The 16955-nt window shown below is 36.0% G+C and overlaps 1 protein-coding gene across 16 annotated transcripts in view; it reads left to right on the top strand.

Moving 5' to 3' along the window:
- The window catches only part of EYA4 (EYA transcriptional coactivator and phosphatase 4), a 322772-nt gene that overhangs the window by 181643 nt on the left and 124174 nt on the right, over nucleotides 1-16955 (top strand). For all 16 annotated transcript variants that reach the window (XM_010343018.2, XM_074397446.1, XM_074397447.1 and 13 more), the window contains one exon: nucleotides 1206-1255. In XM_010343018.2, the coding sequence (XP_010341320.1) occupies nucleotides 1206-1255 (50 nt within the window). The remainder of the gene's footprint in view (nucleotides 1-1205; nucleotides 1256-16955) is intronic.

Raw genomic sequence — 16955 nt, 5'->3', positions numbered from 1 at the left:
CATGTTGTATAAAGTGTACACACAAGATACAAAAGAGACTACAGTGTTAATCAAGAAAATAATTGATTTCCCAGATTATAAACATGTCTAGACTTTGTATTAAAAGCGAAAGACAGGGATTTTTGAAAATGTAGGGTTTTGGTGTGTTTGTATTTTTAAGCATTCTTCTGGGACAGAGGAGGAAAAAATTACTTCACGAGTTGGTAAGACAATGCTGTATCTTCAAAGCTTGACTTACTTTTAAGTGGTAGTGTTCATGTTGCAATTCACATTGCACAAGCGTTCCCCATGGTATATATTCAGTAGATTTTTTTTTTTTTGCTTCCAAACCACGTATTGGAAGTAAAACTTCTTGGATTACATAGGTTGCATACATAGGTTATTGAAATATGAACACCCAGAAATAGTGAGCTTGTAAATTTATATTGTACATTTTCATATTAACCAAAAGATTTTTGAAGTTTAGTCTACTCTGCATATACTTTTAAGACCTTAATAATCAAACATAGGTATATGTGCCTGAAGTGAAATTGTGAAAAGCTATGGATTTTACCATCTTGTAGAGGATGTACCACATACTTTTGTCCAGAAATAGATAGCATGCCCTAGAAGTATGAGTTTTTCTCATCCTTTACCTCTGTGGGTTAAGAACCACAAAGTTGAAATATAGTCTGCAAGACATACTGAAAATATATGTGTGAAGCAGTGCTAAACTTAATTGATACTTTGAGACAGATATAAAACATACAGCCACTAGACTGAGAAAATGAAAATTATGTATGAACATTTTAGTTAAGGCTGTGCTTTGCCCCAGAACCTGGTGTTTATTATTACGTGCTTTTAGTAGGAGACAGAAGCAGTATCAATTGGAAAAACATTTCTTAGTGGATTAAGAACAGTTTAGCTTTCTAGTTCTTAAGCGGGAAACCTGGTTCTTTGGTTTCTTTGTTCCTAGTTAGGCTTGTCCCCAGTTATTTCAGCTGAACATTTTACATACTAATGGAGTCCAGGGAAGTGTATTTGGCAGCTGCTCATGGGATAATAATGAAATACACTATTTAGTACTGTATGCTGCTGCTGTAAAGTGTGTGGGGTATTTCATAGAGAAATTGGTGAACAGAGCTATATCCACTTTAACAAATGTGTGAACCTGAGTGAGGAAGTTGTACTTTCATATGAGAATAACTAGTACTCTTTTCTTACAGGTAAAGAAAACGTGCACAGAGTCAGATGTTTCAGAACCTCAGAATTCCAGGTACAGTAAAATAAAGACAAAGACTCCTCTAAGGAGAATTGCAGTTTTGGAGCACAAGTAAGATGTTATACGTGAGATACAACTGTGATTTGAAATATTGAGCTTCTTGAAGAACTAATCTTTATGGAAATTGTATATCATGCTGGCTAGCATACCACTGATCATAATATTAGTAAAAAGGATTGATTGAAGTCAGTTTTAAGGAACAATAGTAGAGATATCTCTAGAAATACATTTAAAAAAATCTCTTGGTGTTAAGTTAATCTTAATTTTTTTGTTCTAATCTCTTTTTATAATGTTTTGAATCTAAAATTATGCCAGACACCAAATAACTGTCAAATCTGTGTTTACTATATACCTATATCTGTATCTATATCTACATATATATGTTTTTTTTTCTTTGCAATGAAACATTGCTAGATTTCGCGAATGTTATCAACTTAGGAAACTCAGTTAACTTGGCATTCTCTTTTTATTTATTTGGAGCCTGTGGAAATGATGAATTAAAGTGGTCAGACCACTTCATATAGGAATTTAGCATTATTTAGTTGTTTGTGGTTGAACCAGATGCAAAAGACTTTTTTTTCATACCTACACATTTTCATTGCTTTCATTTTAAAGTCCAGGCTGCAATTTTAAATGGATAAGTAAACGTATTGTAAATACTATGACAATAAACAACATATGTCCTTACTATGTTGGGTGATATGACTTAACCTGTTACATTAGGAAATTTGTATTCAATTAAGAGATGGGTCTTGGTTTCTTTTATCCTACTTTCTCCAGCATGTGCTGCATGTAGTGATTTTCTTGGTACACCAGCACATTGCAGATCTAGGCAAAATGTTAATGGCCACTGTTTTCCTTTTTGTAGAGTAAGTGTATCTTATGTATAGTCCACTTATAGTTTGAGTAACTCTTGCTTTGCTTTATGCAGTATGATAATCCTATAATTGATTCTTGTACATATTATATTAAAATGATCATATATGGTTTTTCCCTTTAGATCATGAAGAGCATATGATGTGATATCAGATTTTTGATCTTTGATTTTTGTTCTGTGTAGTTTGCTGTCAAAATGGAACTATCTAATTTTAGATTATTGGAGCATTAGGAAATGGATGAACCATTACATTTTTCCCTACAAAGCAGAGTAGTTCTAGGATATGCAGAGAGAAGAGAAGGCTGGGGAACTATTCCTTGGAGCCATCTCTCTTCCTAAGTATTTGCTGACCTATGTGAGTGACCTACCTATGACTTGCTTTGTAAGGATGGTATATGTAATTAGATAATTTGTGCAAGCAGCTGATCTTGGGAATTGGGAAAAACAGAGCAATATAATCATCCTTATTATTCATATTTCATATCAAAATTTTTTAGCCCTGAGGCTACTCAGGATTTTTGGACAGATAATACTGTGTTTAAGTAAGTTTTAAACTCAGGGAAAGGAATCAAACTGATTCGTTGTTCATAGTTGGTATCAGTAAGTTGGAGAAGAAATAGAAAGAGTTCAGAGCTCAGTGTGTTTAAACTTGGAATTAGATCATTCTTTTTTATCTAGAAAAATCCCATCCCACGTGGCCTTAAATATACAGTTTTATTTTTAAGAAAAATAATGGTGATTTTTAAAGACTTTTAAAAATTTATTTGTCATTTAATAATAAATGTCTCTGTAAATTGAAAAGTAGCCAGAATTTCTGGAAATCAGCAGTTAGTTGCCATGGATTAGCTGCTGCTTAAAGTTCCCTCATCTATAATATAAATGGGTAAAATCAGGCCAATCAATTTCTAAGAACTTTATAACTTTGTGATATCAAAAACAAGCAAACAGATAAAATATTTTTTCTAAAAATGTGAGATGGAAAGACCTTCCAGAAGACCTAGAGTCATTTATTGGTTCAGGTATTTTGATAGTGACTGGTCTCCTCTCCTGACCTGTGGTACAAGGGCCAATCTCCACTTTCTGCTCAATATCTATCAGTAACGTAAAAATGTGACTGTTCTTGGATCCTGTAATTATACACCGATATTAGGTCTAAGAGTGCCAGAACTGGCACTTAGTTAATGTATTGATGGAACACCAAGGAGAGAATACAGATATACTGAAGAGCACTCTGCACAAAAAAGATACAAGAATTTACTGAATAGTGAACACATCAAGGAATGCTTAAAATAGTATTTATTATATGCATATACTGAGATTCAGTTTTTGCAACCTGTCAAAAAGCAAAACAAAAGATAACCAAACAAGAAAAATGTCTCTAATGTAGACACTAGGCAGCGTGACTTTAAGCTTACATATATGGGTACATTATTTTTTGCTCATTAAGTACCACAAACATACATATTGTTTCTCTCCTCTCCCTGTCTCTCTCTGTCTCTCTCTTTCTCTCTCTCTCTCTCTCTCTCTCTCTCTGTGTGTGTGTGTGTGTGTGTGTGTATTAAAGAGAGAGAGAGAAAGAGAAAGAGAGAGACAGAGAGAGATTCAGACTGAGATTTAAAGCTTTAAAGCCCAGAGCTAGGTAATTTTATTCTAAACAAATATCAAGGAAAGAATTGATCGCAAAATGAAATACTGTATCCACATAAAATGTGAGCTGGAGACCTACTGCCTAAAAAATGCTGCCTCACTTGGAATCTAAAGCTAATATTCATTTTATTTAGTTAGCTTTATAGTATGTTGGTTTTGGATTTGAAATGATTAGAATAAATGCAGATGGAAAGTGTTTTTAGAGTAGGGAAGTAATTAAATTGGGTGTGGAGACTTTGTCAAGAGAATTCTTGAAGTGACATATGTGTATCAGCAAATTCTTTTTCTCGTTTGTCCTTCATTCTTTTGGGAAGAAATGCTTGGGCTGCAGATGTAACTAGCAGATTGGGAAAAAGAGAATTTATAAACCCATGGAGTATAACTAAGGCACCAAACTATCCTCTTTGAAATAACATTGCATTTATATACTAAAAGCCAGACATCAGGGACAGTATTTTTTTCTCTGCCTCCTGAAGCTACTAAACTTGATGTCATATGGAAAGGGATATGATGTGCTTTGTGTAAAATCTGACATTCCTGAAATGTTTTTCTTTTTTTCCTTTCCTCTGTGTTGCTAACCATGTCCAGGATATACTATTGTTGGACTTTAACCATAAAATGAGTTCATGAGAAAAACAAAATTTATATCCTTACCCTAAAATTAAGTTTGTTACTAGATAGGCCATCTTAAAACATAAATGATATTTTGCATTGATGTTTTTTTCTGTATTCATGGTGAATTTATTTGTGTCGATTTGGGTCCCATTTGAGTCCCATTTGAGTCATCACTGAAAATACACCGTTCTTATTTAATGTAATAGCTCCCGGACAAATGAATTTTATAGCAGAAGTTTCCATGAATCTTATTTTTTAAACTCCTCTACTTTCAGTCCCTTTTATTTCTGATAATGAGGGGAGGAAATAATTTATCTCATTCTTGAATTCTATACTTTACAAATTTCTCAGAATGTCTCTGTGTTAAAGTAGTGCCTATAACTCACAAATGATTTCTCTGTTGAATTTCTATTTCTGTTTCTCTTTGCTTTTTCTCTCTTGGGTCACTGACTAGCAGTTTCACTAAGAAGAGATCAAAGACATAGGAAGGAAATAAAACTCAAAATAGGAAATTTTTATTTTATACTTGTTAATTAGGGAGTGAATGGAAATATAAATTGGGCTGTGAAGTGACTTAACAGGAGGTAAGCCAGTTCTTGTCCCTCAATAGCTTTGTTTCATCCTGGCCACAGTGTCCCCAGCAGAATGAAGTAAGGAGCTCTAAGGAGGATCTTAAAATATAGGAAGAACTTATGGTATGTATGAGCTAAGATGATAGTTTTTCCACATGGAGGTAACAAAAGATTCTGTGGGTAGTGGGAAGGATTGACCCTTCTCCACTTTGTAAGTTAAAAAAGTTGAGTTTGCTGAGAACTTAATGATTACCTGAAATTAGCATTCCTCGGCCTCTGTCTTCTTGCCCTCATCTTTACTAGCTTTCCAATTATTAAGAGAAAGGCAAAAGACTTTCCAGTTTTTAAAGAATCATTGGAATTAGTTTCAGTTTAATATGTAATATTTAAGTGAGCCTCAGGGAGTTTATGTATTCATTGTCTACATACAACAGCTTAAAAAAAATGAAATTCCCAATTCGTCTTCTGTCTACAGTTGTGATTTAATAATGTTTCATGTATTAAATTATACATACTTATTTGTGTGTTAAATAATTATCGCAATGCTTCCAGAAGAGTGAAACGTTTATCTAGGTATAATTGCCTGTCTCAAAATTAGATGCTGTGTTGTCTTCATAGCAGGGAAAGCTGAGGGCTGCTTTGTGAAACATGCGTAGTATTTCGCTATGTCAAATCAGAGGTCCAGCTATCCCAATATTCTGTCTCCAAGAAGTATCAAAAATCATTACTGCCAGTTTGCATTTTTCTCAAACTTGAAAATTTGGGGATATTGTTCTAAATAACTTAGATTAATTCAGTAACATGAAATAGTTGTATAATCCACAGAATTAGGTAACCATTTCTGGGACTTAATTAAACTATTATCATATATTTTCTTTTTGACTAATGAACCCAGAAATTACTAACCACAGTGCAAAGTAATGACTAATTCCTTTAAGTATTAAAAACTACCTCTTTCAAATTATAAGGCATACTTTCCTTGAAAATGATAGATACTCTAATAGATAAGTCTTCTAAGAGTGTGATTTAATTCTCACATCATTTATTTAACCCGAGTCATATTATAGCTTAATCCTTTTCTTTCCCAGTTTGGAAAGTGTTTTGTCTTGTTTCAAAGTCTGGCCTCATGTGGATGCTTCTCTAGTGTTCTCATCATTTTGGCTGGCATTCACTGGAAATTTTCTGAATTGTTTTACATTCTCTGGGGTGTGCTGGCAGATTCCTGCAGATGTGGATGCAGATGGGGCTGTGAATGAGAGTGAATGATGTGCTCTGTTTGGCTGTTGTGTCTTCAGTAGCTGGCCTTTCTTGATCCTTTGTTCATGGTGGCATCCTGTGCTGATTTCTCAGATAATTATCTGTGGTGTTTGCCAAATCCCTTACTTCAGTGATAATTGAAGATGTAAAAAGCAGTCTCGGGCCGGTCACGGTGGCTCACGCCTGTAATCCCAGCACTTTGGGAGGCCGAGGCGGGTGGATCATGAAGTCAAGAGATTGAGACCATCCTGGTCAACATAGTGAAACTCCGTCTCTACTAAAAATACAAAAAAATTAGCTGGGCATGGTGGCTCGTGCCTGTAATCCCAGCTACTCAGGAGGCTGAGGCAGGAGAATTGCCTGAACCCAGGAGGTGGAGGTTGCAGTGAGCCGAGATCGCGCCATTGCACTCCAGCCTGGGTAACAAGAGCGAAACTCTGTCTCAAAAAAAAAAGAAAGAAAGAAAAGCAGTTTCAAAATCTAGACTATTGTTGCCTAAATGCCTTATTACATATGTCTCCAACTGGCCTTTCCAGTAGCTCACTGGAGACTCCCGGTAACTTATCTTTATTGGCCAGTGTAGCTGAGTGCTATTTGTACACTTGTTGACTTCCTTCTGCACTTCCCCTGTAGATTTCATCATTTTCTAAGATTAAATGAAAGAGCAAATGAGAGTAAAATAGTACATGGGAAAGGTCCCTTCTCACTGTTGCTCAAAGAATAGTTGCTTATTCTGGTTTAAATTTAAGAAGATTCATCCTAAAACCCATGAAGGAAAAAAGACAGTCTTCACCCAAAAGGAGGAAGGGCCTCATTGTTGGCATTTCTTCATTCATACTGAGTGTATTTAACCTTTGCCACACTGGTTTCAGCTCCCTAGGTTTTATTTTTGATGTTTTTGCTTTTCTTTCATTTCCTACTTTTTCATGTATAATCTCAGTTTACGACTTCTTGATGTGGCCCGCAGTGCCTAGCATGCTCTGCCCACTTCCTTCTACTCCATCCTCAGTGTGCATGAGCTGCTTCCTGTTAGGAGGTCAGCATTCACCAGTGCTACTGTCCTCCCTCCGCAGGAGGCTGGGACTGTCCTTCCCTTTCAGTTTCTCCTTTCCCCTCCCATCTTTGCTCACCTACTTCATTGCAAATCATCTTCCAGATATTTTGCACCTGTTGCAGCACTCCTCCCTTCTCTAATTAGAGACAACTCAATGGCTATTCATTTCACTAGTATAGAAACCTAGAGCTTGATTTCACAGGTCAGGCATCTACAAACTGTGATCTAAAAGTATGGATTGCTAGAGACATGCTTTCTCAATTTCCTGTGTTTAGCTGTTAGATAATTATCTGACTAATGAAACTTGACAAGCTGTCTTACAGGTATTGAGAACTCACCAATGGATTTCTGATCAGGTAATGATATAATTTAAATTGTGCTGCTTATGACAGATCAACTGTGAAGCAGGTGCTTGGAGGCAGGGAGACCAGCTATGAGACTTACCTAAAAGGCTGGAAAGACATTTAGCAAATTGTGGTTACATTTTGAGGAGGCATTACACACTATTTCTTTCATAGTTTAAACACATTTTCCAAATTTTCTACAGTGAATACTTATTTCTTTTGATTTAAGAACAAATACATGCATATAAAGCATGAAATAATAGATTTGGCCTGAAATAGGCATGGTGGCAGGGGGAAGGGTCTGGCCTCTTCTTTCTGACAGCTTGCATTATTCTTTAAAGATGAGAAAAGGCCTGACTTCCCCACATGTATTAGTGATTAATTCCAGAAAATGGCTGTGTTCCTGCTCTGCCTCTCCTACAGTAAACTGAGCTCAGAAATCTTTGTGGTTAACAGTATAAAACTGTCCTTCTGGAGACTGTTAGCTGCTTTGAATTAATTTGGTCAGAGTAACGATTTCTCATGTAAAGCAGTATCTGTGCAGTGACTTCTATCCAGAGGACCTAAGGAGCTAAGACAAGACTACTTTGCATCACAGGGATAATTAGAATGTTGTCTGTTGAGGGCAGTGACCGTCTCTGAGTGTACACCAAGTTGGCTTACAGGTTATTGAGCTTCATAAATGCTTATTTTGCACTTAGAGCATCTGTAGTGCAGAAGTTCTAGACTCAATGTGAGTAGAAACATGGAAGCTTTGGGGGTCCATTTCATGTTGGGCCAACTTGAGATGGGAAGAGAAAGGGGCATCTAATGGCTTTCCTCTCAGTAGTTCAAACACTTACACTTGCCCTTAAAGGCACTATTTATTGGGCATCTTTTGGATCAGGCACCAAATGGTTGAGATATGTCAGTGAAGAAAACAAGAGCATACATGGTAAAGGAGTATGTTAGAAGGTAATACACATCTACTGAATGAATAAAAAAGGCTGGAGATGGTGGCTCAAGCTTACAGTCCCAGCACTTTGGAAGGCTGAATCACAAGGCCTGGAATTCAAGACCAGCCTGGCCAACATGATGAAACCCCATCTCTACTAAAAATACAAAAATAAGCCAGGTGTGGTGGTGTGAGCCTGTAATCTCAGCTACTCAGGAGGCTGGGGCAGGAGAATCACTTGAACCTGGGAGGCGGAGGTTGCCACGAGCTGAGATCACACCATTGCACTCCAGTCTGGGCAACAGTGCAAGACTCCATCTCAAAGGAAAACAAAAGGAAGATAAGGAACACTGGGGGGAATCAGTCGTGGTTTTCAATTCGGTGTTATTTTAGCAGACTTGAAGGAAATAAATGATTGAGCCAAGCAGCGAGCAAGTGGAAGTGCTCTCCCTTCAGTGGAAGCTTGCCTGGCATGTTCAGGCGACAGAGGAGGGGAGGACAGTGTGGCTAGAATGGAGTGAGCCCAGAGTTCAAAATTTGAAATAGCAATATTCTAGAAAAATTTATTTCTAGTATTTCCATATTTTGGAAATATTTACTTGTAATTGTAGTAAAACATTTTCAAATAAATGTCTTGGACTAATTGCCTCTTTTGTCACTGCTACCAGATGGTATTGATTCCCAGCCAGGAACATCTCTCTCTGCCACATCACACACATTCTCTAAGACTAGAGCTCTCTTCTGATCAGAAGGCTTCAGTGTTCTTCACCAGTGGGGCTCAAAGCCTTAAGCCTTTTTCTGAAGTAGTGTTCTTAAAGTTTCAGCCTTAAATATAGATGAGGGCTTAGAGATTCCAAAATTTTGATGATCCCATTTAAAATAAGGTACAGAGATTCTGCTTATTATCTTACATTTAATCATCACATTTTCAGTTGTCTTAGCAACCTACACAGTATTCTCATTTGGTTTCCAATGAGTCAATGGATGAATGGAGTCTTTGTTCATGTGTTTATGAATTCCTATCACCTGATACTTGATGTCTTTTGGGCATGCCTACTGTGCCAAATAACTGTCTTTATATTCTTAAAATTCTTGTAGCTAAAATTAAGCTCTACTTTTTCTAAATATTTAAGTTTCCAGCAAGAGAATAGCCAACTTAAGAATAGTTGGGAGAATATATATATAAGCTTGTATTTTAAAAATGATTTTACTTTAATTATAATTAATTTCCAAGGCTCCACAGACTTGGCAAATTCAATTATCTAGCAAGCCTCACCCATACAGACATATGTGAAAATTGCAAAGAGGAAAAACAAAACAAAACAAAACAAAAAAACTATGATAAATCTAAGATTCATCTCTGAAATGCTGTCTCAGAATGTTGTGTCTTGCTGAATGCACAGTTTTAAATTCTAAGTGGAGGAATATATAGAAATGTTTAACAAAGTACTTGCCACCATATTATGTGAATTTAAATGACTGCTCTTATTACAGGTAGACATAGTGACAGTCTTGACAAATGACAGTTTAACAACAAAAAGAAGACAAAAATAGTGAAGTATAAATGTAAGAATGCAAAATTCTTAGTCACATGAGACATTTTGGCATGAACACTGGAAGCCCAGTATGCTTTAGTAATCCTTGAGGACATTGGCATGCCTTAGTACTGTGTGATGATTCTCACCAGTGTTGGTCACCATGATTTTTCTCAGTAAAAGTTAAGTTACATTTAACATCATAACATTTTAGAATTATTTATATACAAAATGATCCCACTTAAAATATGCTATTGCTTAAAGTAACCACAGCTCAGCAACACACAATATTTGACTAAACCAAAATGACCAGATTCCTTGAAGGTTCTGGATAGCTGAGGTTTTCTAGAATTATTCCTTTTTCCTGCTAACATGAGCAACTCAAGCATCTTGATCACTTAGGGATTATTATTATTATTATTATTATTTTCCAATCTAGGTCAGGTACCTAGCACAGTGTGTGCCACATAACAGGAGTGCAATAAATATTTATAATATGAATGAATGAATGAGGAGCTAGTTTTCATATTTTGGGGGGAGAAGTGGCAAGTTCTTCAAGTCTTTACCTACACTAGTTTCACTACCGTATGCTATATAAGAAGGCTTAAATATCATGTGTAAACAAGATCAAATCCAAGAAAGACCTCTAAGTTTGGGCTGGGTGTGGTGGCTCACACCTATAATACCAACACTTTGGGAGGCCAAGGCAGGCAGATCTCTTGAGGTCAGGAGTTCGAGACCAGACTGGCCAACATGATGAAACCCCTTCTCCACTAAAAACACAATAAATTAGCTGGGCATGGTGGCACGCACCTCTAGTCCCCGCTACTAAGGAGGCTGAAACAGGAGAATCTCTTGAACCCAAGAGGCAGAGGTTTCATTGAGCCAAGATCATGCCATTTCACTCCAGCATGGGCGACAGAGTGAGACTTTGTCTAAAAGAAAAACCTCTAAGTTTGCTATAGCAAGTAAATTAACTCTGTATCTCAGCTTACTGCAAGTAGAGTCCCAGTTTACACTAGCTGTCCCAGCATCCCTTTGGAATCTCTATTCAAAACTTTCAAGAAACTCTTGTGTGCATGATGAATTTAATGGTTATCTAAATTAAAGTTATCATGTCCTTACTAAATGTTTTTGAAATAAAAATGTAATAATTAATGAATTTCCCCTTTTCTATAACCCCCCTTCTCCTCTCCTTCCTCTTTCTTTCCTATCTTAGGACTTTTACCATGGGCATTGCACTTTTATCTTTAATACAACATAATATGTGAAAAAGCTCTTTGAAAGGAAAGATGAGTTAGGAAATAATTGTTCTGTTTTTGTAGGCTTGGCTTCAATAGGAAGTTCTTCTAATGCATTCTGTCATGTGATTAATTTGTCAAAATTCCATACCTCTCAGAAATAATATCATCTTTTCAAGAATACACCAAGTCTTATTACATGAAGTGATGCAATCCTATACTATTTATCTCCTTTGTATTCCTCATTCTCCTGTTTTCTTCCTTTTTTATTGCATTTTAGGTTTTGGGGTACATGTGAAGGACATACAAGATTGTTGCATAGGTACACACATGGCAGTGTGATTTGCTGCCTTCCTCCCCGTCACCTATATCTGGCATATCTCCCCTCATTCTCCTATTTTCTATTATTCTTCAAATAGAAGAGCCAAAGTCCCAACTAATAGTGATGCTGGATATCATGCTAGAGCCTGGGAAAAATGATTAATGTGGTTTGGTGAAATGCCAAGACAGATGCACCACACCCTTCTCAGTGCAGCAGCTGTTGTAGTAAAGACTGAAGGCATTAGAGGGGAGCATCTTGTCTGACATCAAATGGGAGGCAAAACAGGCTACTGTGGCTCAGACACTGACATTTACATATACATATGCTTAACCATTATGTTATGTGTGTGTTGTTATCTAAAAACCTATTATCCTAGGTTTTTCTCATTATTCATAGGTATTTGTTTTAAAGAGAATGATAATGATGATGAAACCATGGTGCAGAGAAAAAATGAGGAGAGGGTGTGTCTGTGTGTGTGCATGCATGCAACATGACTGGTATTGCGGATCACCCACTGGTATTTCTCCAAAGGGAATTTAGAAGGGTTAATTCTTTTTATGCAAGACTGACCAGTACTTGACACAACTGTCCGACTATGTCTTCCTCTAGGTCTCAAAAGCAATCCCAGTCACAAGAACCCCAAACTCCCTACCATGTTTTCACATTCTCTTGGCTACCCAATAGATGCCTGATTTTCATCAGAGGAGGATACTGGATATCTTAAAAATTCATGTCTCATGGACTTAAAAAGATCTGGAAAATACAAGGCTTAGTAAATGTTAGTGAAGCAGGCCTTTTAAGCAGCCAGAATGAATCGATCAACTTGGTTGGAAAAAGCATTCTCTTCTATGGCCTCTGACAATGAACCATGGCATGGCTGTCCAGATACTTAACATTGCAACAAGGGCATCCACGTGAGAGTATAGGCAGCAAAGCACAACCCATCAATACCTTAGAAGAACAACTCAAGGTTAGTTTCCCAATAATATCATTTGACTGTACGTGCCACTTAGAAAGAGTCAATAAGCTCAAGATCCTGAATTCAAAGCATTTTCCTGACACTGGAAGAAGAGCAGTGTGAGGTTTCAAAATTGTTACCAAAATTCCTACATTTCCAGCATCTTTTCTCTTTCCATTCCATTTCCAATGAGCTTCATTCCATCTAGCAAATTCTTGATATTAGGACATACAGATTTTTATAAAATTGAATATTATTTCATGGAAAAGTTATTTTCTTCATGCAGTGAGAATTAGTGATCTTTGATGAATATTGGAAATAGTTGGCTTTTCACATATTGATAACTGCTTCTTGATTTATTGTTTATCAGTGCTCTAAACAGGGTTTGGAAAATCTTTGGAGTTGATTCCATTTATTTGCATATGTGATATATCCCCATATGTATTAGTCTGTTTTCACTCTGCTGATAAAAACATACCCAAGACTGGGTAATTTGCAGAAGAAAGAGGTATAATGGACTTCAGTTCCACATGCCTAGGGAGGTCCACAATTATGATGGAAGATGAAAGGCATGTTTCACATGACAGCAGACAAGAGGCGGCTTGTGCTGGGAAATTTTCCTTTATGAAACGGTCAGATCTCGTGAAACTTATTCACTGTCACAAGAACAGCCTGGGAAAGACTGGCCACCATGATTCAATTACCTCCCACTGGGTCTTTCCCACAACACATGGGAATTCAAGATGAAATTTGGGTGGGGACACAGCCAAACCATATCACCGTGTTTCTTACAGTGCATTGTTTTTTGTCTTTTACCCTATGACCATACATTGTGGACCCATTTAGTTAAAGCAACTGAGTGGCCACTAAATGTTATGTACTAAATGTAAGAGAGAAAACTGGAAAAAAGAGAGGACAGTGCAAGATATCGGCCCTTGTCTTCTAGTCAAGAAACATAGGAAAAACAAAAACAAAAAAAAAGCTTATTTTCCATGTGTGCAATTCCTGGGGGTGACCAAACTGGTTTTGCAAATCATGTGAATTGAGTCCATGTGTATGGAAGGGGTGAGGGAGTTATTGAGACTAGTTTATTTGACATATTCTGGGTGTCTTTTACTTTCTAAATACTCTTACTCCTTTTCTTATGGGGAAAAGAATTTTATGCAATAGACTTTCATTAAATTGAATTTTCACAACCAAATTGAAGCTGTTATCAGTTGGTTGAACTCTTGCTAACTGAGTAACTATCAGGACAGGTTTCAATTTCATCTCATTTAGGGAGTCTGATTTTTTTCAGCTGCTACTTTTTTTCTTCTTATTTTCATGCTGCCTGTATCCAGTTGGCTGTTTATATTGTCAGTAATAAGAGTTAGAACTTCTAAGTCTGACATGTGTTTTTTATTTCAAGGCCTTCTACTAAAATTGTTTCTTTTGCATGCATGCTATGGAAGGTTGCTTAAAAACCTTGAGGAGACTCTAAGTAGAGCCCAGAATTTCACTACGAATGTGGACCTTTTCTTTGATAAATTGGCCATCTTGTAGAAAGCAAAAGGCCAGTTTCCTAAGGAAAGTCCTAATATGGCTTCTTTGAAAAAAAAAAAAAAAAAAAAAAAAAAACAACTTGGAATGCAAAATTGTATTTAATAAAACCTTGTCCCCAAATAAAACTGGTGAAATAGGCACAAAGAAGAGAAACAGGATACATCAGTGCATGTTCTAGGAGGGTTGGATTTGTTGAAAAATTAATCATAAAGTATGTGGACAAAAGTGAATTAAGTAACTATAAGGTGTAATGTCACTACCTAGTTAATCAACTTTTAGTTAAATATGTGCCTTCCCCTGTCTGAGGTCTTTTTCTCTCCTGTTTGGACCAGCACTGACTCAGCTCTGCCGATGCCCACACCAGGTCATGCTGAATTCAGGTCGGCATACAAAGGGAATCAGCCTGCTTAGCTAGTGGATTTTCTAGGCATAATTTATACATACATAATTTTCAGTGTCAGGCCAAGCATTTTCATTTTATACTTTCTTCTTTCTGATTGTAACCATTTAATTTGGAGCAAATATAAATGATTCCTAATGAAGCACAAGTGAACAGAAGGAAATTACTTTTGTTAAACTAGTGCTTCAATGTATTTTTCTCTCCCTTTCAAGTAGAGGATGACTATGAGAAACTGATACACAATATTATTCATTATCTGGTTAGTTCACTAGATCAAGATGTTGGTGTGTGGTGTGGAAAGGTGGAAAAAGTTAGGGAGTTAAAAACAGGTTGATACAAGCTGCTGAGCGGAAAAAAAATTCAATGAGGCCACTTATGTTTTAAATCAAGAATATGTTTTCAGTGAAAATACTTTCTAATGATTCACAGAAGAATGTTGTCAACTTTGACTACATCTGCTGAAAATCAAAGTGTAAGTAGTAATATAGCATTGAATTCTGGCAGGAGTCTATGCTGTGATATGAAACAAAATTCCCATCAAATGACAATACTTTATTTTTCTGCCTTTAAAAGTAGTTTTCTGACTTTGAAAAATGTTAACATCATTTTTTCTCCTCCAATTACAAGAATAAATTGGCAATGTGCCTGTATGATTTCCAGAGTAGGTTTCTTAAAATAATTTTGATGGGAAGGTAATTGTTTAATGTCAGTGTATAAAGTTCTGCTAGTTTAAACAAAATTAAATAAGAGAAAACACAATGAGGAGGTTTTATATAATTACTAGAAAAACATAGAAGGAACAATTAGGCAGTTAGACCTGAAAAAATGTGAACTGGGGTTTTCAAATTTCATAATATTCGTAAGATTCCTTGCCTTATTCTCTGACATCACTTGATTTTTACATTTCTGAATTTGCAAATCTTAATAGCAGCATATTTATCCATTAATATTTATTTATAGCTCTTTATACTTATATATTCTCTATTCGAGTTTCATGATATAATGAAATAAAATTAATGCATATTATTTGCAGAACACCATTTTGAAAGTATAAACTGATACAGATATGAATTAGAAAATTATATGCAAGCCACTTTGCATAAACAATCTGTTATAATATAGGATTCTATTTAGCAAAATCCATGAAATACACATAGTATTCCAATCCTGGAAATATTGAAGGGTATCACACTCAATTAAAGGATAGTAATATGGTATGCAAAGTATTATTGATTACCTCATTTTTAAACAGTGTTATTTTTAAATACCTTGGAGATATCTTAAATTGTGATTTAGAGTCTACAATTTAACACCAAATTAAACTGAAGCTGGCACCTGCTTTTTTATGTTAAATTGTAGAGTTTTTCTTACTCAATTGCCATAAATTCTAATAAATTCTAACCTTTATGTGTAAGAATGGAGAGAAAGAGTTTGAAATGGTTCAGATGGGCAGCTTTGATTTTTGGAATGAGACTGGGGGCACAGCTCAAGTTTTCCTATGTTGTCCTGTCACTCTTCTGGAATCAACCCAAGTGCCCATAGTTAATGAATGGATAAAGAAAATGTGGTATATGTACACAATGGAATATTATTCAGCCATAAAAAGAATGAAATTCTGTCATTTGCAGCAACATGGATAGACCTTCGGGAAGTTCTATTTATGTGATGTAAGCCAGGCACAGAAAAGCAAATATCACATATTCTCACTCCTGTGTAGGAGCTGAAAAAGTGGATCTCATAAGGATAGAGAGCAGATTGTAGATTGAAGGTCACCAGAGGCAGGAAGGGTAGGAAGGAAGAAGGGATCAAAATATTTTGCTTAATGGGTATAAGTACACAGAAAGAAGAAATAAGACCTCGTGTTCAACACATCAGTAGGGTGGGTATAGTTAACGTTAATCTATTGTCATTTCAAAATGTCTAGAAGAGAATAATTAGAATGTTCCTAGCATTTGTATTTGTAAAGAAAATACAAATATTTAAGATGATGGATATCCCAAACACCCTGATTTGATTATGTGAATGTATCAAATTATCACATGTACCCCCAAAATGTATACTTCTGTTATGTACCAACTTTAAAAAGAAAATATTATGTAACAACTAAAGCCCTTAGATGCAAAAAGACCTGGGTGCAAATATCATTTCCTTTTTTACTAACGTCTAAGTTTCATATCATCTTTTAGCTTCATTTTTTAACCCAGAAATCTGGTACCATCCTCTTCTATTTTGATGATGACTCAGTTAGATGCTATTATGTGTAATGTTGGACACATAGTTAACACTCAATGAAAGAAAGTTATCTTCAGCATTTGTACAAATAGCCTTAGAGAAATATGATTTGACCTATTGCGATGTTGCATGATGAGGGCTAACCTCTCTCAGGATCATTAGCC

Source organism: Saimiri boliviensis, chromosome 4, assembly GCF_048565385.1.
Source record: "Saimiri boliviensis isolate mSaiBol1 chromosome 4, mSaiBol1.pri, whole genome shotgun sequence".
Lineage (NCBI taxonomy): Eukaryota > Metazoa > Chordata > Mammalia > Primates > Cebidae > Saimiri > Saimiri boliviensis.
This window is presented reverse-complemented; position numbering and strand designations above follow the sequence as displayed.